The sequence below is a fragment of the Ambystoma mexicanum genome, chromosome 10, assembly GCF_040938575.1.
Source record: "Ambystoma mexicanum isolate Mex_15411 chromosome 10, UKY_AmexF1_1, whole genome shotgun sequence".
Taxonomy (NCBI): Eukaryota; Metazoa; Chordata; class Amphibia; order Caudata; family Ambystomatidae; genus Ambystoma; species Ambystoma mexicanum.
This window is the reverse complement of record NC_090932.1, coordinates 927,733,523-927,756,565: the sequence shown is the minus strand read 5'-3', so window position 1 is coordinate 927,756,565 and position 23,043 is coordinate 927,733,523. Positions and strand designations below refer to the sequence as shown.

At 46.4% G+C, this 23,043-nt stretch overlaps 1 protein-coding gene across 4 annotated transcripts in view; it reads right to left on the bottom strand.

The window, feature by feature from the left end:
• Window positions 1-23,043, bottom strand: part of KCNMB3 (potassium calcium-activated channel subfamily M regulatory beta subunit 3) — a 268,576-nt gene that overhangs the window by 109,539 nt on the left and 135,994 nt on the right. For all 4 annotated transcript variants that reach the window (XM_069618694.1, XM_069618692.1, XM_069618693.1 and 1 more), the window contains exon 3: window positions 4,018-4,216. In XM_069618694.1, coding sequence (XP_069474795.1) covers window positions 4,018-4,216 — 199 coding nt within the window. The remainder of the gene's footprint in view (window positions 1-4,017; window positions 4,217-23,043) is intronic.

Below are 23,043 nucleotides of genomic sequence, written 5' to 3'. Positions count from 1 at the left end.
GCGATTTACGGACTGCATTACGCAGAGACAAAATGGAAATTGCAAATATAATGTAAGTAACTCTTTAGACGCTTTTATACCGGAATGAAGAATTAATGAATGGATGCATGAATAAATGAATGAATGAAAAGCTTTGAAAAGGTTTGTGGGATCGTCCTTGTAGCAGGCCCATGGGCATGCAGGTCCACATTCCACACGCATGTAGACAAAAAGCCGTTTCTCATTGTGTACCAACCTCGATTTATTTAGTTAGTTTTCGCATTGATTTTAGAGCGGAACATACTCAATTGCACTATACTTGAAAGCAAATAGTTTCAGCTCGGCCGTAATAAATAAAATGAATAATATTAATAAAGATCGGCTGGCGAGACTAATTATATATTTTATGTTTTCAAAATAGGTACATACTCCCGTTTTGCCCATGCCACCAGTTTCAGACACCGGCAGATGGTTTTTTTAACTGCCAGCTGCAGCTTAATGTAAACAACTGCACAATCCTGATGATGTTATGGGACGATCGCCAAGGGCCCATATGCTCTTACGCGGTACTAGCGGCTAGAAGCAACATATCAACCTTTACGCTGGCCTAGTGCCTACTTGATGGAACAGCCTTGCGGTTCAACGTGCAAATAAAAGTGCCTCTTTGAACGAAAACCAACACCCTGTGTACCATAAAGGAACAGCGCGTGATTCACGATAACATTTTAAGGATTTGCGGATAGAGATAAAAGAAAATAAATGACTTTTGGAGTTCATATGTCAATTGCTGAATATTCTATAAACGTTTAATGTCAAATGTACTTTACCAAATTTACCGTGTTGCTGTTTGATTTTAAAATACAGTTTCATATTCCGAATTGTGGCGCGCTGTGTTGTGAGCTGGTCTGTGTTGATTTCTGGGTTCTGTGTGAAGTCGCGTAGAAGACGACTGGGCGAGTTTGCCTACGCAGCACAGTAACGTCACGGAGAGAAGCGGGGAATATGAATGTTTTGATAATGTCAGGCTCATGGGCGGGGGATATGATTTAGTGCCGCAAAAGCAGGTCAGCCAGGGCGATGGGGGAAATGATAGGATTATCACAAAATGGCAGCTCCCTGGTGCCTGTTTTTGCGTGCGTTTAATGGACGAAAACTCGGGTAAGGTCCATAGGAAATTTTTCTAAAATCGAGCGACTTAGGCTTAAAAACACATGGCCGACCCGTAGGGGCAATAAAACATTTTGACCGAACCATTCCTTTAAATACTTTCATAGGGATAGTTGTTAGCATTACCACATACATGATCCCGGCTCCTTGTGTCCTAAGGTAGCTCGGTATTGAGGAGCGATGGTCTCAGGTGGCCTTGAAACTATTCATTATCTATTCCAATACCTGATTACACAGTGTTCCTATAGACCTACGGGAAACTTTGGTTAGTGCTCTGCATCATAATGTTCAACCCATTATAGGACTTCTGCTTCAGCTTCTACTTATTGTGGCGGGTCCACAAATGATTTATTAAGGAATAAGAATAAGGCCTCTCTTTCCATATCGCTATGTGGGACTTCCCTACCTAAGTAAATAACTAAGGTGCTCATCAGTTTGTACAGAAATGTTCAAATGAATAAGTCCCCTGTCCAAAACTAATACTAACTAACCCTACCACTATGTTAAACTACAGCCAGGATGGCTCCCTTCTCCTGATGGTTGCTTCTTGGTTTAGTCTTCTTTTACTTTCTTGTTGATATACAATTTTCAGATAGTCTCTGGTTACCTTCTGTAACAATTCTTTCAACTCTCTAGTTTTCCCTCCTCTTTAGTGATTACTTTCCATACTCCCCTTCCTGACCTTTGTTGTATCGTTTGATTCCGGTAAAGGGGCCCTGTGAAGTACTACTACTCATTTGTACTTTGCATCCTGTGTAATTATAGTTCACCCTTTTCTCGCTTGGGGTCTCGTGTCTCTTATATCTTATGGACTCCTCTTTGTTTCATAGTATTCTCTCTCTGAAATGCTCCACTCTGTGCTTCTTGAATGATGGGGTACCTCCTCCCTCTTCCCAGGGTAGGGTTACCCAACCTTTACAGAGCTTTGTGATATGTACTTTGCTTTCTGTGTAATTATAGTTCACCCTTTTCTGCTTTGATATCTCTTGTGTCTTTTATCCTATGGACTCCTCTTGTCTTTGTTTCATAGTATTCTCTCTGAAATGGTCCGCTCTGTGCTTCTTGAATGATGGGGTACCTTCCCCTCTTCCCAGGGTACTGTTTCTCAACCTTTACTGATCTCTCTCCCTCTCTCGAGATCGATCTCTCTGTCTCTACCCTCTTTCTTATAATACTACAGTTCAAGTCCATCTTTTCTTTTAAGGTTTCGTCATTTTTACAACTAGTTCTCGTTGGCTTGCCAGTTCTCAGAGTAACCTGCAATATTGCATGGGATTGTCTCCAGAGCCTGTAGTTGCCTGGGACTTTCTCTTTCCTTCTGTTTCGCTCTCAGTAGCGCTGTCTTCTTTCCACTCTCTTGCTCTCTCAGTATCCCTTCTGGCAACCGGTCTGTTAGCTGACTCTTCAGCATTGTGGTCAGCATCGTTATGCGAGCAGCCTGCCCACCACAACTTTCTCATGGTCATGCAACCACTGGGTATTGGCTTCCAGTTTCCTTGGCTTATCAGGACCTACACCCGCTGGCTCTCCAGCGTTTGTTTCTTGCGTTCAGAGCGTCGCTGGCACTGCGGCTCTCTCTAGCGCCACTTCCTTCAGGTGTTACACTTCCAGGGGGAAGGAGAGTCTCTCCCAGTGAGGTCCCACATGCCCAATCCCCTACGGAGGGTCTTGCAAAGTGGGTTCACCTCCCTAACCTCAAAGGGGGAGGCTCCCAGTTGGGGAGAATAGACAAATTCCCTTGATTCATCAAATTATGCATGTCGTCTTACTGTCCATTTGATGTAACTGTGGTCCGTTACTCTATCCACAATTATTATTAACATGCAATTCCTATACATGTATCGTTACTCGAGGACCTTTCTGCCTCATCATAAATCTATATGTAGAGACGCATGGAAATATCCCAGTGTTCCGAACACTGTTTTAATTGGGTCAGCCTTTGCATGCCAGAACTAATTCTATGCATTTTTTCCCAGTCATACTAAAGTTCATTCAATTTCTTAGTTTGTTCCCGGTGTTTCATTCAATCTGAGGATTCCCCTCAGGTTCTGCATTGCAACTTACATAAGAAAAGTAGTTTTGTCTGCACCACTAGATTGGATTGATGATTGCTCTATGGTGCCCCATTGGCTCAGTTTGAGGGTTTGGATTTACATTTATGATTCCATTGTCCATTCTGGAAAGGTGGTATGGCTATTTTTCTAATAAGATAAGTACCCCTCCTTCTGCCCACACCACTACAACTCCACTATTGTCACTCATCAGCCTGCTCTGGCTGGGAAAAATGCAGGAAGTAGAGGAGTCAGGACTTTATTCCTCAGGGAGCGTGAACATAATATTAAACTTTTGATAGCTGTACAAAGGATTGTCTGTCCCAGAGGCAGGGCTGCCTCAATAAGAAAACCTGGAAAGACTAGGAGTAATGAAGGTCATATATGATTGAAGGGATGTTGGAATTCACATTCCACTCGTCATCAGTTTTGCTTCATATATTATGATAATTCAAAGAGCTCTTCTCGTTTCTATCAAAGATTAGCTTAACAAAACAGTAAGGAACATGTAAGACGATATTGAATCAACATAACAAGGGTACAAAGCACATATTTTTTCTCAATATTTGATTGTACCAATGAAGCAGAGTTCAGGCCATACAGAGTACCTGCATAGTCTGAACACTAGGGCTCAAGTCGAGGGTACATACGGGTGAAAGGAGTGTGCCACATTCAATTGGTATGTTAATGAGGCCCCCTCAGCACTTCTATGTATTTTAAGGACTTGGCCCCTGCTGAACACACACATCCTAATCCATTAACGCTTTTGCTAAAGGCTTATATAAAAAGATACACAATAATATGTGAAGATGTTTCTTACTTTAGGCATTTTCTGAGCGGCTTCTTCGTTGTAATGTAGAATAGCTTTCTGTCCAGAATGGGAGAGGTTGACAAGAATCTGAAGACATGGGTACTTGGACTGGCCATGACAGTCAACCCCGCAAGTAAAGGAGCAATCCACCCAGTCATCCATTATGTCGGTTTCAAGAGTGGTGCAGTTTGATTCTTCTTTCCAAACACTTGAATAAAAAAAGTTTTAAAAACATGTTTCCCCCATTCACTGGACACAAGAGGTAATTAATTGCTTAGAAAACATCTAAAAGCAGTAAGCCATCTAGATCTCTCAGCTTAAACCACCAATCACAACTGCAGAGATATGGTGTGAGAGGAGGGGAGAGGCACTTTGAGGACCAGAGACGCATCACTATGGAATGTTCTCCCTCCCATTTCAGACTCAAACAAAGAAAAGTTATAATTTGTGAAGAACATCCAACTCTAGTTCAGGTATAGGAATGACAAGTTGATGAACTGCGGCTGCAGCAATGGAGGTGCCTTCGTTGGGACATCAAGTAAGCAGGAGCAGCCTCTTGAAAACAAGGAACTAGTCATGCACAAAGCATGAAGCTACTGTAACATGGGATTCAAGCAATGATGCTCTTACCATCGGCTATACTATGTTATTGAGGCCCTTAGTCATATTTTCAGAAATGGAGGCATCTAAAAATAGAGGATCAGATTTCTAAAAGCACTAAATCAGGGGTCTGAAACCTTTGGCTTGCCACACGTTTTGGACTACAACTCCAACCATCGGTCAGCATAGTCAATGGTGACAGCAGACTCAATAACGCCTGAAGAGCCAAAATATGCAAACCCCTGCACTAGATGCTGAATTCGAGGAGTGAGGGACAATTTATTCAAAGCTAGGTGTGAAATTTGATGAATGCTTCTTACGGAACTCTTCCTAGTGGTTCGCCTATAATGGGCTTCAAGGGACCATAGAAACACAGAACCCTATGTGCAAGAGTTTTATTAGTGACCTTTACATTGCTGGGCCAAATTAACAAAAAGGGATGTGAATGAAGTGTAAATAAAGCATCATGAGGAGTTTAATGGCTTTGCGTGAACTAAAAGTTCAGGGGAGACTAAAAGTCTCAAAAAATACATTTTCTCTAGCTTCCGGCAGTTGCCAGAATTTCCATCACAAGAAGAGGATACGACAAAATGCCTTAAATCAAAGACTTTGGTATTCCAGTGTGCAACATGCTAGCTATTTTGGTCAAATTAGCAATGTTCTGGCACAGTAGGCCAGCTTAATGTGTTACTACACTGTTCAGTCAACAGTTTTAATGCATCCACTTTGGTTCGGGTGGTTATCCGTTTAAAGTGCTTTATTTCAGTAGGTAAAACAACCTGCATATATCCTCCTTGCTTCCTTGTTTCAACCAGTATTCCAATTGAATACGTTCTCCCTGAAATTCCACGGATACGAAACAAACTGAAAGACTAGCACAATCCTACAGTTTTGACCTATGTTACCTACAACATATATGTGTACCAACACCACCCTGGCAGGATGAGTGTGCCAAACAACTATGTATCCCTTTCAATCCAGAGGTTACCATTCCTAGACCAGCATTCCCCCTCTCCCTTTGGTCTCCAGCTCTCTCCTCACCTCATGCTTCCACTTCAGTGGCTGGGCTTTCTTAGCCTGTGACTATACCACTTTTCCAAAGTCTGTCTCTCAGAAACTCCTGCCCCATTCTCTTGTTCTCCTAACTATACCACGGCTATCACGTCTTTGATCTCTTACGTTTCTTGTACCAACTCCTGATCTTTCTTACCTACGCCAGCAACAGGAAAATGCCTTCAAGTCTCTCCAGCTATGTGGTCTACTAGAAAGGTCCTTTCCTACCTCCATGAGCTAGCTTTTATCAACTTGCTACCCATAGCTCAGCCCTTCATTGACTGAGGTCTGGGTTTAAAAAATCCCTACAGTCCCTCCCCCTGACCTCAGTTTTCAGTGAGACCTTGAATTTTTATTGGACTGTGATAAACTATCCTTAATTCAGGTTTTAAGGGCTGGGCAAAGATTCTATTAGCCCGTCTGACACTTTTGAAATAATCTGCCCGCACCTGTTGCTGCTTAAAAAGGTAACAGTGTCCTTACCTGCTCAGCTTGACAGACCAATGCTAGTAAATTATTTTAAAAGTGTGTGTGTGTGATCCTTCTGTGTGTGAAAGGAAGGCTGGCCTTCGGTGAAACAGCACCTTTGTGTCACTCACGAGCGGAAACACTTCTGATAAAGATAAGACTGTTTCACTCATCAGTGGAAATGCTGCTGATAAACAATGAACTAACAACACTAGCACTCTACGGAATATAAATTCTCGGGGCCTTTGAAGTGGGATTTCTCACAAACTGTAATTATATTTTTAAATATATCTAGTTTACTACGTTGATTGGTGGTGAGTCAGTCTTAATGCATTGTCTGATGGCATAGTCTCTCCAACATGTGGAGGGGCTTTGTATATCTTCTATATAGTTTCGTCTTCCAAACCCCAATCTCCGAAAGAGACAGAGTCAACACTATGCTACATGCATTTTTCGGTCTCAAGTCCTGATTTATTAAAGGGGGAGTGTCAGAGTCCCCAGATTCAGTTGAAGCTAAAACACTGCGCTTTGGAGTTGACGAGAGCCCAATTTCCCTTTCCTCACATGGTCTCAGACCCCCATGTATAGGGGGTGTTTCACTTAAAAAGGGACCCCATCCGGGGGGGCGTGGCCAGCAGTGCCACCGATGTGGCAGCTCTGCTGAAGGCCTCCATGTGAAGCCCGTCTGTATGTATATTTAACGCGTTCTCCTTGCAGCCTCCACGACCTGAATATAAGGTTAAGGCAGCGGAAGGTATGGAGCAGATCTAGCCGGCAGCGGTAGACACGTTCCACCAGATATGTGGAACGTTGCAAGATCGGGCTGACCCCGGCGTCCCTCCAAAATGGCGCAGCGCTGCACTGCAGTGGATGAGAGCGGCACTCCTGTACAGTAAAGCAGACACAATAGCCTGCTCGCCACCCTGATGTGCTTCTTGGGAACCTTAGAGCAGTGGAAGCTGGCAGATAAGTGGCTCAGGGACTGACTACACAGCTGGCTTATAGACCTTTGGAGAGGCGGTCCATCTGTGTGCAGGGAGGAGGCTGCTTTCTCCCACGCCCTCACCGAGTCTCCCGCTGCGTGCACCTGGGTTGCTCCGCTCTGCCTCATGTTGCCGGCCTGGATTAGCAGCCACAGTGTTCCTAAGCCAGCTGTTCCTCCCCCCTGAGGCGGCCTGCCGGCGGAGCGAGCATGGGGCTCCTCCTCCAACCCCAGCCTACCGGAGCGGCTTCAGCAGATACTAAGTCTCCCTGAGCTCTGACAACGAATCTAGACAGCGGCGCTGCCTGGCTCTACATTTTGGGGAGGAGGGCCTGTGAACTCCACGGAAGGGGTCCATGGCCAGTGTACAACATTGCCCTCAACAGCCATTCTCCCTGGAATTTGCAGAATTGCAGGTACTTGCACCCCCTAAGCGGGGGGTTAGGGGGACGGGGGGAAATCATACGCTCCTGGACAAAGGGAGAGAACGTGTAGTGCCAGGAGCCTCTGTGAGGCATAGTCACCGGCCTCTACCCGCATAGCTTGTTGCCCCTGGGTCTACGGGATAACGGTCCCCTACACCTGCAGCTGACTGTTTCGAGAGTGGAGCCTTGGGAAGTGGAGTCTTTTCCTTGAAGGGGTGTAGAAGCAAGTAATTTCTGAGGCTCAACTTTCCTACGATCAATATACAGGGTTGGGATCCCTGGTACGGCCGTAAGCTGACCAAAGCTAATACTCCTCTGACCCAAGCACATTGAACAACGAAAAACTCACCAGGGACCACCAGCAAACGCAGCCTCACCCCTAACAGCTCCCTCTGGACCCATCATATACAGCAATGCTGTTCCACTTACACGAAAGTCTTGGTGCCGCCGGACGTCGGCCTTCACCGTGTCCAAACCACTGAAGGCTCAGAAGAGCGGGGACCTGCTTCTGGAAGAGAAAGGGGCGAAAACAAAAAAAAAAAGTCTCCGCCACTGGCTTCTCCTGGTCCCTCGGGGCACCTAGCTAAAAAAGAGGGCATTCAGGCATTCATGCTCGATATTAAAGCTGAATTTCGCAGCTGCATTACCGAGTTGACCTCCAAAATTGAACATACAGACCAAAGAGTGATGGAGTTGGAGCAGAGGCTGGGGGAGGTGGAGGAGCACACCCGGGAACAGGCGGCTACCATTTTGGAAGGCAAGCAAATGATTCGGGCTCTGGCGAACCAAAATGAGATCCTGGAGTACAATAAGAGAACTTGGAAAACAGGGCCCAGAGAAATAATCTTCGGATTAGTGGAGTCCCTTCATCAGTTGAAGATCGTGACCTGCAAGAATATGTAGGGGATCTATTCCAATCTCTCCTGCACCATCTGGAAAGATCACAATCGCTGCTGGACCGCACTCATAGAATCTGAACACCAGGGGACTAGACTCAGAAAGCCCTCCGGATGTTATCACCAGTGTCCACTTTTATACTACGAAGCAAGAAATATTGGTGGTGGGTCGCACTCAGGACTAACTTTCGATCCAGGGCTCCCCACTACAAATCTTTCAGGACCTAGCAACGACAACAATGCAGAAACGAAGAGCTCTCTGCCCCTTAACTCTATTTCTGTGAGACCAGAAGATTAGTTATCGCTGGCTGTTGCCTACAGCGGTGCAGTTATCGTATAAAGGGGCATCCCGCTTTATCTCATGTTTGGAGGAAATTCTAAACATGTCTTTGCCAGTCAAAAAGGGTGATTCACCCCGGGCCGCCTCTGTGGGAATAGACTACCATGCACCGAAGCCGAAACGTTCAGCATGGTCCAAGATCCAAAGGGGTCACCAGCCAAATAAACTGCCAGTACACACTGGATAAGTAGGGCCTGAATGACAACTGCACCCTACACGCCTTTGTGTTTGACCCTCACGCATAGGCATCTGTAACAGCTGTAAGGGGGGGTCCGATTTGGGGAGCTAGATACCATCCGAGACCCAGAAGACCGGTTCATTGGAATAAAAGGGATGCTTTTGGGTCAGCTATATACTCTGGTTTCAATTTATGCCCCGAATGATGGTCAAGAACTTTTTTTAGAGGGCCAAATCGTCATGGGGGGGGGGATTTCAATGGCGTCCTGGATCTGGACAAAGATAGAAAGAATGCTCCATCCCACAAGGATTTTAAAATAGCTTTGAGCATTCTACATCTTTTTAGAGCATTGGGAGTGGTGGACATCTGGAGAGTTCTGCACCTGAAGGAAAAGGACTTCACCTTTTCGCAAGTTCACTGATCCTCCCTGATTGACTTGCCCTTGGCTTCGCCCCAGCTTCTGTCCTTCGCAAATGGAGTGGACATAGCCCCGAAGGTTCTCTCTGACCATGCCCCGGTACGAATTCAAATTAGTGCCTGGGACCCCTTTGGCGCCTTTATGACCCAATTTTGAACGGCATGGCACTAAGGTATGAGGTGGGAAAGGCACTTAAGAACTATTTCTGGGAGAACCCCATGGATCTGGTGTCCCCAGCTATTAAGTGGGATGCCATGAAGGCAGTCATTAGGGGCATTCTAATGTGGCATAATACAGACGCAAAAGGCAAGCAAGGTCTCTCCTGGAGCAGGAAATCTCTGAGATTGAAGTTCAATATAAGCAAAAATGGTCCCCCAAAACCCACTCTGCTCTCAGTATAGCCCATAACAAATTGGAGGCCCTCTATGCGAAGGAAACGGCACTCTTCCCAATGGCAGTTAAACAGAGCCACTACGCAAAGAGCAGCAAGGCCAACCAACTTCTAATGAGAAAATTGGCTCAGGCCAAGAAACCCAATTTTATCATTGGCCTTAAAGATCAACACGGGGTGACCCGTTATGGGGAGCAGGACATACTTCACTTAGCGCAAACATACCTGCTGGAGATTATGTCCAAGGCTGGGGAACCGGTGCTAGTCCAGGGTGAAAATATTGCAGAGGCGGCCTTGCCTCGCCTGGCCCGTGAGGAGAGGGAGGCGCTGGAAGCCCCTATTCGACAGGAGGAAGTGGAGGCAGTTATTAAATCACTAAAGCCCAGGGCCCCCGGCCCCGATGGGTTCTCACACAAATGTTATAAACTCTTTCGTGTGCAGCTTCTCCCTCATCTAACGGCCCTCTTCAATTCTTTTGCGGGGGTCGGCAATGTGACCCCCTCTATGCAATCCACAACCACAATCTTATTATTAAAGCCTGGCAAAGATCGCAAAGAATGCGCCTCTTATAGGCTGGTCTCACTCCCGAAGATCGATGCAAATATTTATTTGAAAGTGCTGGCAAACCGTCTAACTCCTCTCCTCCCTACCCTAATCAATGCTAACCAAACCAGCTTTATCCAGGTGAGAAAGACAGGGGACAATATTAGACAGGCAGTTAATTTAATTGAATCGACCACCTTGAGTAAATGGAAGATGGCTCTCTTAGCCTTAGATGCAACCAAAACCTTTGATAGGGTTGACTGGTCCTTTTTGCATTTAACTCTGGAAGCCTTTGACTTTGGGCCCCAATCTAGGAAGATGATAGTTTCCAATGACTTCTCCCCCAGTACGATGTTACACGTCAACTGAGTGCTGTCACCCCCGATTCCCCCAACATGTGGCACGCGACAGGGATGCCCCCTCTCTCTCCCATTTTGTTTGCCCTTATTATGGAACTGTTATGTCACACTCTTCAGGCACTGCCTGAGCCAGCTGAGCTAGCCACTTGTACTGTGATGTCATGCAAGTACCAAGTGGAATGTTGATGTATGAGTGAGAGAAGGCTGTGCTGAGTGTTCTGTTTATGGGTCAGTTGGTCCCTCCCTCCCTGGGTGATGGGTGCCGGTGATCTATCTTATATTTATCTATCTTATACCTTATGTCTTTATGTCCTGTAAATGGCGACGAGGATCTCTGGAAGAAGAACCCTGGTGAAAGGGAAGCTGGAAGGGAAGGTGACTGCAGAGACCTGCTGCGGGGGATGCAGGAACCAACAGGACCAAGGAAAGAAGAAGACATCACCGCCCCAAGTAAGCATACCCATCACCCAGGGCGGACAAGGGAGGAGAGGGAGGAGAGCAGGAGGACCATAGCGAGGACCATAGCAGATTGGATCAGCAGCCCGTTGCATTGGGAGTGCTGGTCCTTCAGCCCATTGCCTTGGGAGTGAAGAGTCCCGGGGCATGAGAAGTCTAAGGGGTCCATGCAACAAGGGTGGCCCTAGAATGGTCGATTGTGGGACAAAAGAAGAGGTGGTCCATTTAAGAAAAGTGCCTCTGGACTTATATGAACAGACCAGCAGCCTGTTTACTACAGGAGTGAAGTGTCTGTAGCCATAAGGAACATAATGGGACTGCAGGAGTGGTGAAAGGCTCCTCAATATGATGGAAGGGTTTCTTTAAATTATTGAAGTAAAGAAAGGATGAACGTTTCTTTATACCGTTCATATTGGACTTAAATGGACTTGATATATATGCATGAAGTATGGTTCCTAGGATTGTTTAGTGCACGCATGATCAGTGCTTGGGGAGTTAGAATAAGAAGATTCGTTGATCCGCTTTAGTAAAAGTGCTCCTGGACTAATTTGGACGGACCAGCAGCCTGCTATCTAAGGGAGTGCTGTGTCTGGAGCCATACGGAACTTAAAGGGACTGCAGAAGTGATGAAAGGCTCGCCAACAAGATGGAAGGGTCCCTTTCAATTTGAAGTGAAGCCTTTCCTTTGTGTGCTCGCAGTGAAGGGTCCCATAAACAGAAATGAAGTCAAGGAAGGATAATTGCTTCTTTATGTGCTTCATAACGGATGGACAATGGACGTAATATATATGTGCCAAGTATGTTTCCTGAGACTGTTCAGTGCACGGATGATCAGTGCTTGGGGAGTTTGAGCGGATCTCTTATCAGTGGTGCGTGAAGAAACAGCGCGTAGAGCAGAAAGCACAGGAGCTCAACGGACTGTTGGTCTAGTAGAGAGCACAGGAGGAGCACAGGAGTTTAAATTGGATTTGGATGGAACGGAGACTAGGAAGGGAGAAGCGATCCCGCATTTCGGGAACGCGCTCTAATTTTACTGTGTGGGGAGGAACGCTGTACTGCTCGGCATGCAGCAAACATCCTCCGCCCGTGAGGGGTACGATGTATCGGGCGACGTGGCGAAGTACTGTGGAAGGCATCCTTCGCTCATGAGGTCGGGTGCAGGTAACGCCGCTCCGCCTCACTACTGAGGCGCTATGCAGCTGCCAACATGTTGGTAAAATTGTTGTACAATGCTAGTTGTATGAGACTGTATAATGCTTAAATGCATGTTGAGATGGATTTCATTTCGTTTTGCATTTAGGATTTAAGTTAAGAACTTAATGCAATGTTGGTTGTTGTTGTACTGAGTATTAGTGTGGGCTTTGGTGAAAACTGTTGAATGAGAAATGCTGGTCTGGTGAGACTGTGTATGGAATGGGTTAAGTCACTGCAGTTAGAATTTAACCATTTCTTTAATATTTGCAGGTTTATGGACTTTTTACACAGTTTACTGAAAGGTGCATAATTAAATGCAATGTGATACCATGTGAAGCTCTTTGTGTGTGAATGAGCTAGTGTAACTTATTGAGGATTTTTAGGTTCAAAGAGTTTTATAGACGTTTGGACTTTTAGACATTTAGAATTAATGCAGGACATGGACGAGCAAAAGAACTATGTAGGAAATATTTTGCATTTAGGATTAATGCAAACATGGATAAGCAAAAGAACTATGTAGGAAATGTTTGTTAAATCACCAAGCCTAAAGAAATGTCATTTGTGGTTCATAGATTGTACATAAGGTTGACTATGAATAAGTAAACCTGATGGATATGTATCTGGTTATGAAGCGCTTATGTATCTGGTTATGTGAGCTTAGTTCATGTTCAAATGACTTTGGGTCATTAATCTGTTTGGTAGGTTAGGAGTTAGGACAGTTAGGATTACCGTCCATCTGTGTTGAGATGGGGTAGCGCTTTTGCTTAAATATGTGTATTAGGTAGCGCCCCATGAGATGGAGGAAGCGCTTTTATTTAAATTGACGGTATTGAGGTAGCACCTCATTTAGGTGTCAATTGGTTGGCAAGGGACACTTGTTTTAAGATGACTAAGTGTTGCTGGGAGGTAGGATCCATAGTAGTTGTGGATTTTGGTACATTGTATACGGAGGTAGCGCCTTTGTTTACTTAAGCATGGTGAGTAAAGTCTTCTTTTGGTTATGGGGACGTGTGAGGTAAATCCTGGGGGTAGCGCCCTTTCAGGTGCAGGAGTGAGTAAGTGGAGAAGTGCACTAAGGTGAGTGGGAGTTGTAGTCGGGTGATTTTAGGAAGATCTTAGGAATGGTAGTAATGCACTGTTAGAAGAAGTCAACTCTTATCTGAAATGGACCGGTGGTTTTGTTGGATGAAGATGTGGTAGTGGTTATCTTAGAATTAGCTGTTGTACTGGTTGGGGACGCCCTCTGGTGGTAACATTGGCTAAACGGAAATATGTTGCCCAAGATGAAGAGTTGCCTTGTAGTTGTTTTCTTTTTGTGTTATATGTAAATTCAGGCCAAGGTACCCCAAGGTCAGGATTATGGGACTCGTCAGTGCTGCCATTGAGTTGAGCGTTTAGTCCAACCCACTGTTTTGTTGGTGGTCTTGGAGATGCCTGGCCAGTATCTTCGAGTTGTTGTAGGATCTGTTTATCTTGGTGTGGTTGAGTTGGGCTCTTCTGGCCTAGTCCTTTTGTTGTATTTGTTTGTATATTCGTGATGTAGGCATAGTGGTGATATTTCAGCAGTGGTTAGCGGTTTTATGAATTCTCTCAATAGGTATGGTGATTCTGTTGTTTTCCTGGATGTCTAGTATTGCGCCAGGATCACAAGCCATGCTTCAGGGTGGCAGCCTGGAGGCTCGCCTGTGGCAGGGGCGGTGGAAGGATATATGTTATGTTAGCGAGTGTTTGGTTTGTAGGGTAGCTTTAGCCTGGTGTATAGGCTGGCATGTGTCTAGGGTGAGAGTCTAGAGTTTATCCGTGGCAGGGATAGACAGAAGGTGATTTGTTTTGGTATTGAGGGTGACCTGGATATGTAGGTGAAGTTTGGAATTGCATAGCTGTGGGATTTCTTGTGAAGCTGTATGGTGGATGGTGATGTGACTTGCCTATATGTAAAGTGCTTATTGTTTGTGTAGACGTTTCGGTAAGGAGGGAGATGTGTTATGTCACACTCTGCAGGCACTGCCTGAGCCAGCTGAGCTAGCCACGTGTACTGTGATGTCATGCAAGTACCAAGTGGAATGTTGATGTATGAGTGAGAGAAGGCTGTGCTGAGTGTTCTGTTTATGGGTCAGTTGGTCCCTCACACCCTGGGTGATGGGTGCCGGTGATCTATCTTATATCTATCTATTTTATACCTTATGTCTTTATGTCCTGTAACTGAAGAACTGGAAGTAAACTTACTTATAAGCAACATATCCCAAGTATGGACATTGCTTTACTACAGGAACCATTAGCACAACATATACGGAGGAACACCTTAATCCAGGGAGTGGGGCCCCAGAATGCTTCCCATAAGATAGCTCTATACGCGGATGATTTGCTTCACCATCACCGACATTCGGTCCTTCCTTCAAGGGGCTTTACGGGAACTCTAGGCATTTGGTAATGTGGCAGGGTTTTAAATAAACTATGGGAAATCGGTGGCACTGGAGGTGGGGTTATCACAGCAAGACATCTGTGTCCAACTGTTATGCCCGATTCACTAGGATACCAAATCTATTGGATACCTGGGGGTACAGCTCACAGTCTCTCCATTAGAGCTTAACACAGCCAATTTCCCCCCTCTCATTAAAGCACTTGAAAATGACTTCAGGAGATGGGCAGGTGAAGAGATTTCCTTGATGGGTCGAATCACTGCAGCAAAGATGAACTTGCTCCCTTGCCTTCTATACTGTTGTGCATCCCTCCCGGGAATAATTCCAAAATTAACACTGGATCAGCTCCAATGTGAAGTCTTGAGATTTATATGGCAGTATAAAAAAACCTTGAGTCCCTAAGAAGGTAATGATGGGTGGAGCCCGGCTGAGGGGACTGGTGGTCCCAAACCTACGAAAATATGCAGTGGCAGCCCAGCTGATACACTTATTGACATGGATTGCTGAAGCTCCAGAACCAAAATGGATGGAGATGGAGCAAGCTCATAGTTCTCTCCACCTGCGCTTTCTGCCGTTTTTCCCCCACACGTCACATATACAATGGCCACATCTGCTCTCGTCGACAAAGGCTACCCTTGAGTACTGGGAAGAGGCACTAAGGGGGAAGAGGACCCCCAGGGGAATGGACCCACTGTCTCCTATTTTTAGTAACCCTGCTGTCACACTGGGCATGCCCCAGGGGGCCTTTAGGACCTGGAAGAGGGGGGGGGGGGGGTTGCGCTCACTAGCACAGCTGTTTGAGGAGGGCCTGCCACGCTCGTTTAAAAATTGCAAGAAGGAATTTAACCTGTCAGAATCAGAGAGGTTCTCCTACTCACAGCTATGCCACTGGATCTTGCACCCAGAGATAAGAAAAAGGCCACTCGTACCCTAAGTACCCTCGAACTGACAACCTGGGAGGTTATCGGTAAGGGCAGGATCTCAAGGCTGTATAAACTTTTGAGAGGTGACCCGTTAACTGTGCAGAAGCCGGGCTATTTGTCTCGCTGGGAAACAGACCTGGGTCAGCAAGTCGAGGCTATGGAATGGCTGAACATATGGGCCAGGGCCCACACCGTTTAGGTGTATGACGAACAATGAATGTGCTTTGAAACTTATGATCAGATGGTACTATCCACCCACTAAAATACATTGCGTCCAAGCCCCTCAACCTGCTGGTGAAACTGCGGGGCCCAGGGCTCATACTTCACATGTGGTGAAACTGTTCCTGTGTCCACCTATTCTGGGAGGCTATTGTCCAGCTGAGGGAGACTGATTGGGTAAAAGAAAGGGATCTGAGCCCGGAAGAATGGAGTGGAAGGGTCAGGGGGGAAATGGGGTGCGCAGGGTGAACACTCAAATTGAATACTGGTAAGAAGCAAAGAACTTTTGCACCTTGTTTTTGTACATCAGGCCCGCTGAGTCAAGAGACTTTTAAGAAGTAAAGAGACTTGGACACAGAAGGTCCTGATGTTGGTAATGGAACTGTATCCTCATGCCGCAGAAGCCAGAATGTGTGCTTTGCTCGGGTGAACCGCCGTTGCCCTGTGCTGAAATTGTGGGGAAGGGAGGCCAACGGCCCGAACATCCTGACATATTTTGTGAACACTCTTTCATGAACACTACCCCACACTATCTGCAAATTAGCAGTAAGGATTGGCAATCTTTTTTTTTTTTTTTAGTATAGGCTCTTTAATTCTGTTAAGACTCCACTAGGACCACATTATTATTTGATGGTCATAGCATGCTCCCATTAGTAGATTTAGGCTTAGATGGGCGTGTTTCACACCCTTATGAAAGTTCAATTAACACTATTGAAATATGGTCACTAGTGTCGGCCTTACTGTTGATACCATACCTTCCTTACAGTGCCCAGGTCTGTGTCTTCCAGGATATTTCATATGCGACTTTGGAACATAGGAGACCATGTCGGCCCCTAACCTCCGGGCTTACAGAAGGACTGCAGATACCACTGGGGCTACCCGTTCTCACTATGCTTTGAATTTGGTAGAGAGGGGTACTTGGTGATGGATGCTGAGGAGGCTGTGCAGACCCTTGAAGAGCTCTAAGAAGAGCCGAGAAGAGACAAAATGGAGCGAAACAACGGAATTGGTTTAAAACGTTATCTGAGGGTGGGGCTCAGAGGAAGATGTCAGGGTCACCAAAGCCCCGGAAGTCGATCTCTACAACTGACAGGAAGCCGAGATTAGGTTGTTGACTAGTGGGGTATTTTTCAATGACCTTGTAGCGAGGTGGGTGTTTGTGCATGGGGTACAGGAGGTGGGTGGACTTGGGGTGATTGATGGCTTTGTGAGGAGCAGAATTTATTAACTTGAGGGGGACATTTTAAGAGGTGTTAAGATCTTGCTGAAATGGAGGAGTGTTGGGCTGCGGGTAGGCGCACTTTGTTTCCTTGGTGCCCTGGACTAGTCCAGGCATCTACTTTATCTGGGTGGAGGGAGGTGTACCAACCTTAGTATGTGTATAGGGAGCGCGGTGATCTGGGGTGGGGACTTTAATTGTGTGTTGAATCCTGTGGTGGACAGATCTGATGGCGAGGTGGGTAAACCTAGCCCGGCGGCGAGAGCTTTGCAGACACTGCTAGTTGATTTTGGCTTTACAGATGTGTGGAGGATGAAACATCCCACTGAGAGGCAATAACCGCACTATTCAGCCCCGCATCAACTGCACACTAGGCTTGATTATGTCTTTGCTACAGCAGATGTGATATCTGAGATTACTCAAATCGAATATAAGGCTAGGGTCCTCTCAGATCACTCGCCCCTGATCCTCGGATAGCAATATTTCCCCCCCGAGGGCGAGGATCCCTACATGGCGCCTCCGAGCAGAGGCGCTTAAAGATCCAGTCTTTAGGGAAGATATAAGGGAAGAGATTACTAACTTCTTTGAGGAGAATACTGGGAGTGTTGATTCCGCGGGCACATTATGGGAAGCTATTAAAGTGGTGATGCGGGGGGGCGGCAATTGCTAAGTCAAAGGGGTTACAGGGTGGGGTCTTGGCTGACCTACAGAGGACGGAAACTGAGCTAGAAACAGCATTAAAGAACGGTGACGTGGACACAGAGCTGGTACTCCAACTACAGCAACAATGTGCAGGGCATTGGGAAAGACTCTGCAATCTCAATTACAGGAAATATGTTGAGAGGCAGCACGCAGGGGGAGGTAACACAGGCCGCCTTTTGGCCTGGCTATACAAAAGCGAGACCCCTAGGCCTCCGATTAGGACCATTATTAGGGAGGACAGGGATGAAGTGGCCACACAAGCGGGGGTTAACAAAGAGTTTGCGGATTATTACAGAGTGCTGTACGGGGATGATGAGACGGGTGACCAACGCAAGATAATTGAAACGTTAGAAGACATAGGGCTGCCCAAGATCAGTGAAGAGGAGAGGGAGGAGCTAGATGAGTCAATTACGTTAGAGGAGTTAGAGGCGGTTGTGAAGCAGTTGCCTACCAGTAAGACCCCGAGAGCAGATGGGTTCCCCAGCAAATTCTATAAAGTATACAGAGAGGAAGTTCTCCCCCAATGCTGGACATGCTTAACGAAGAGTTTGAGATTGGACGGTTGCCTGAGTCGCTCAGAGAGGCGATCATAATACCGCTGCCCAAGCCCAACAAACCGGAGCATAGATGTGGCTCCTACAGACCTTTGTCGATGCTAAATCAGGACAGCAAGATTCTTACGGCTGTCCTGGCAAATCGATTGCAGAAAGTGATTGGTAGACTGATACATCCTGATCAAACGGGTTATGTCCCAAATAGGAATATAACACACAACCATAGGCGACTTCACCGGGTGGTCGAATGGGGTAGCAGGAAGGTGAGATGGCGATAGTGTCTCTAGATGCAGTTAAAGCTTTTGATTCGGTCAAGTGGTCATGGCTATTGGCTGCCTTGGAAGGGTATGGAATGGAGCCGGGCTATATCAGGTGGGCGAAGATGTTGTATAGTGAGCCGCTTGCCAGGGTCCGAACTGGAGCGGTGATATCCAAGAGATGGCAACTTGGTAGAGGCACCAGACAAGGGTGCCCCTGGTCCCAGATGCTTCACATTTTAGCCCTGGAGCCTCTGGCAGTATGCTTTAGGGCACAGTATGTTGCGATAGGCATTGAGGTAGGAGGGGAATGACACTTGATATCCTTGTATGCAGATGATTTGTTACTGTACTTGCAATACCCAGAAGAAAATCTCCTATACATACTTGAAGTGATGGAAAGGTATGCAGAGTTGTCGGGTATAGCGGTGAACCCCCAAAAGTCTGTCATATTCCCTCTAGGTAACTATAAGGGGACCCCTGTAGATAGACTACCGGTGCTACAAGTACCATGGGCAACTAGCTCTTTTCGTTACCCGGGCGTAGATGTATACCACACGGTGGAGGAAGAACATAGACATAATACAGAAGTAGCCGTTGAGAAAATTAGGAACAGCATGCAGTTCTGGGCAAAGCTGCCCTTGGCGATGATGGGGCGGGTGGCTATGCTCAAGATGGTAGTTCTACCCAGGCTCCTGCATTACTTTAGTAATATCCCATACATGATACCCAAGAGGTTTTTCAGTAAATTGAACAGCATGTGTAGGGACTTCCTGTGGCATGGTACCCGAAATAGAGTTGCGTTTTGGAAATTGCAGAACTTTTATGAAAATGGAGGTATCAGACTGCCTCATTTTGAGGTTTACTATTTGGCGGAACAGCTACAGTATGTGGCTAAGTGGCTCTCTGATGAAGTGACCCCTGAGCACAGGGTGCTTGGACAGGACTGCGCCCCGTTTTATTTGAAAGAAATGATCTGGCTGCCTGAAACCGAGATGAGGGGGCGTCCTGCGATGTTGAGGTTTGGGTGGAAAATCTGGCGTAGGGCATGTCGTTTGATGGAAGTCCCATGCCCGTGCCTCCCGCAGATACCGCTGGTTGCTTTGACAGGAGGGGATAATCAGTTGAGGGTGATTATTAGGACCTACTGGGAATCGGTGGGGCTGGTAACGCTAGGCGATGTTTGGCAAGAGGGGCCAATTAAGGAGTTTATAGAACTCAACGAAGAGGCGGGGCTACATACGGGCCAATATGTCACGTACATTAGGTTGGTGCGGATGATTAGGAACACCTGGCCAGAGACAGTTTTGATAGAAGAACCAGATGCAGTTTTGGGAACAATATATGATATATCCGAAGGAGGGCATGAGATCTCGAGACTGTATGAGATGGTGATGGCTAAGGTGGGGAAGGAATTGACACATCGGAGACTGGACTGGGAGGCGGAAGTGGGGGCCCCAATGGAGGAAGGGGTGTGGGAGCATGCCCTGGGCTATCACAAAAAAGTGTCTAGAAACGCCAGATTAAAACAAATACAGCTGTATGTAACGCATCGGGGCCTTCATGACCCACTTGAAGATATCTAAGTTTTGAAACACTGGAAGACAAGCGTGTCCTAAATGTAACCTAGAAAACGCTGACATGGTACATATGTTTTGGTTGTGCCCGATCATTGGGTGTTTTTGGGGAGAAGTAGCGCAGAAACTGGCTGATAAGGGGGTTACTCTTGTTATAGACACGGCCTGGGCCTGCTTACTGGGCGGGTTCTTTAGGCCACGGAAACTCAAGCATATTGAGAAACTGAGAGATCTAGCGTATGTGCTTGCAAAACAGGATTGCCATGGGGTGGAAGAAATGCCACAAGCCTAAGGTGGATGTATGGTGGAAGGACTTGCAGAAATGGGCGGAAGCTGAAACGGTGGCATGGCAAGAAGCGTGTGGCCTGGCTGGAGAAGGGGAGGCGGGCACCATGTTGGCTTGGAAATCGCTAATAGCAGAATTGTTTGGAGTAATATCAGATCCAACAGACTCCGAAGAGAACGAAACCTGGCCGCATGTACCAGACATTGAATGAGATTGACAAATAGGCTCATGGGGGGAGGGAGGTATTGTGGGAGCAGTGATTAAGATAAAATGATGTGTAATGGAACTATTATGATTATGCTGCTTGTTTGGTTTGTATTGTTTTGTTTGCATACAATCAATAAAAGAAATAAAAAAAATAATAATAATCTGGGTGGAGGGAGGGGGTTCTGCTGGGATTTTGTACTTATTGGCGTGGAATGGGGTGGCTTTGAGAAGGTTGGTGGAGGGTTTTGGGGTGAGCAGCACTACAACAGAACAGCAGAAAAATGATCTGTGCAAGAGCCTTGACGCTGTTTTTGTGGGGAAGGGAGAAACGCACAGTGACATGAACAATGGGTGAAGGTGGGGATGGGAGATTGATATTTGCATCCCTGACTGAGAGGGGGCTAAATTCGCCCCTGACAAAAAGGTAATTACTGATTTTGAAGGAGTAGGCCCTCAGTCATATTTCTTCAAGAACCCCACATGAAAAAAGGTGAAGAACCAAGCAGTTGGGGTAAAAGATATTTCACAAATGTATTGGTCTTCAATGTGGAAAAAAGAAGAGGGGGCGAGAATAATGCTGGGAAGAGAAATGCAGTTGGATAATGTAGTAATGCAAATGGATTGAGAGGGGAGACTCCTCATGGTTAAGGGGAGAGTACAAGGTCAGTAGTTGACTTGGTGTCGCTTTACACACTCAATGTGCACCAAGCAGACTATTGGAGGGGAGCTACAGCGTATGCAAAAATGGGCTGAGGGCACCACAATTATTGGAGGGGATTTTAATGCTATTAGGGAGCCAAGTATGGATAGGTTGCCACTGGACTCCACACTGAGCGCCACAGAGGGATTGCGTGGCTCTCGGTTTCAAGAACTTTTACAAGAATACCGTTGGTGTGACGTGTGGAGGGCGCTTCATCAAGGGGAAATGGGATATACATTTTTCTCTCAGGTGCATAAGTCATGAGAATGGATTACGTCCTTGTCTAGGAAGGGAAGGGAACATCTCCTGAGGCTGACAATCCGGATACCATGGTCAGACCATGACATGGTGACCATTACTATGGGGCTTCAGACTCACAGTGGGTAGAACGAACTGGCAGTGTAATTATACACTGTTCCAGAAGTTATTTAGGGGTGATTTGAGATTGGAAATGCAGATTTTTTTTAAAGAGAATGACACTGGTGAGGTTATGCGGGTAGTTAGAACTATTATGAAAAGGAGCATTGGGCGGGAACATTGTTGGCAAATAGACGTGAGGCCCTTACACTGGAAAGGAGGGTACACAAAATACAAGACGGGGACAGTAAGGATGGAGTAACCCAGAGGAAGTGGTGGGAGTGCTTTGTGCGATGTTACCAGACGCTCTACAGTAGGGAATCGAGGTCAGACCCCCTGGAGATGCGAGAATACCTTGAGGATATGGGTCTTCCTACATTAAAAGGAAAGGCAGCTTCAAGAGATTACCTTGAACAAGGTTAAATTGGCGATCCAAGGTGTCCAGGTGGAAAAAGCGCCAGGGAAGATGACTTCACACTGTCTTGGTACCTGTCCTGGTTAAAGTATATAATGGAGTGGGACTGGTTGACCATCCGCCACCTTTCAGATTTAAGGCAATTATATCAGTGATACCGAATGGAAGGATGGGACACTGAGCGTCTCGTATAGGCCAATTTCACTACTCCATATAGATGCAAGGTCCTTAAAAGTGCCCTGGCTACCAGGTTGGAAGAGTGTCTCCTAGAACTTGTCCATGGAGACAAAGTAGGTTTTGTGAGGGGGGGACAGGGGGTAAAACACTTGAGAAAGACCCTAAAACTCATGGCAGAAGCCTGTGTGGAGTGAGTTGGTGGCACTGGATACTGAAAAAGTGTTTGCTAGGGTCAGGTGGTCCTTCCTGAAGAGCACATTGCAGCGGTTCAGTTTTGGACCGCATTGGATCACATGGGTTACTAAGCTTTATTCCACCCCCACAGCAAGAGTGGCAGTTATGGAGTGTGCTCCACAGAAATACCCTTGGAGAGGGTTACTCTACAGGGGGTAGCCCCGTGTCACCACTATTATACGCTTTGGTAGTAGAAGCTTTAGCAATGTGGCTTAGACAAGATGTGCTAGTTCAAGGGTTTTGTGTTCAGGGACGGGAACATAAAGCGGACTTGTTCGCTGTTGATGTGTTGCTATACATACGAAACCTGGTGCAATCCCTGCGTCACGAACTTGGGTTGGGGAGGGGGAATCAGGGAATATGGAAAACACACTGGGTTTGAGATAAGTCAAAGTCCACATACTTGCCAATGGGCAAGCTCACACCGAATACTGAGTCATTTCTGGATATGACGAGCTTAGTTAGAGCAGATAGGAGTCTCAGGT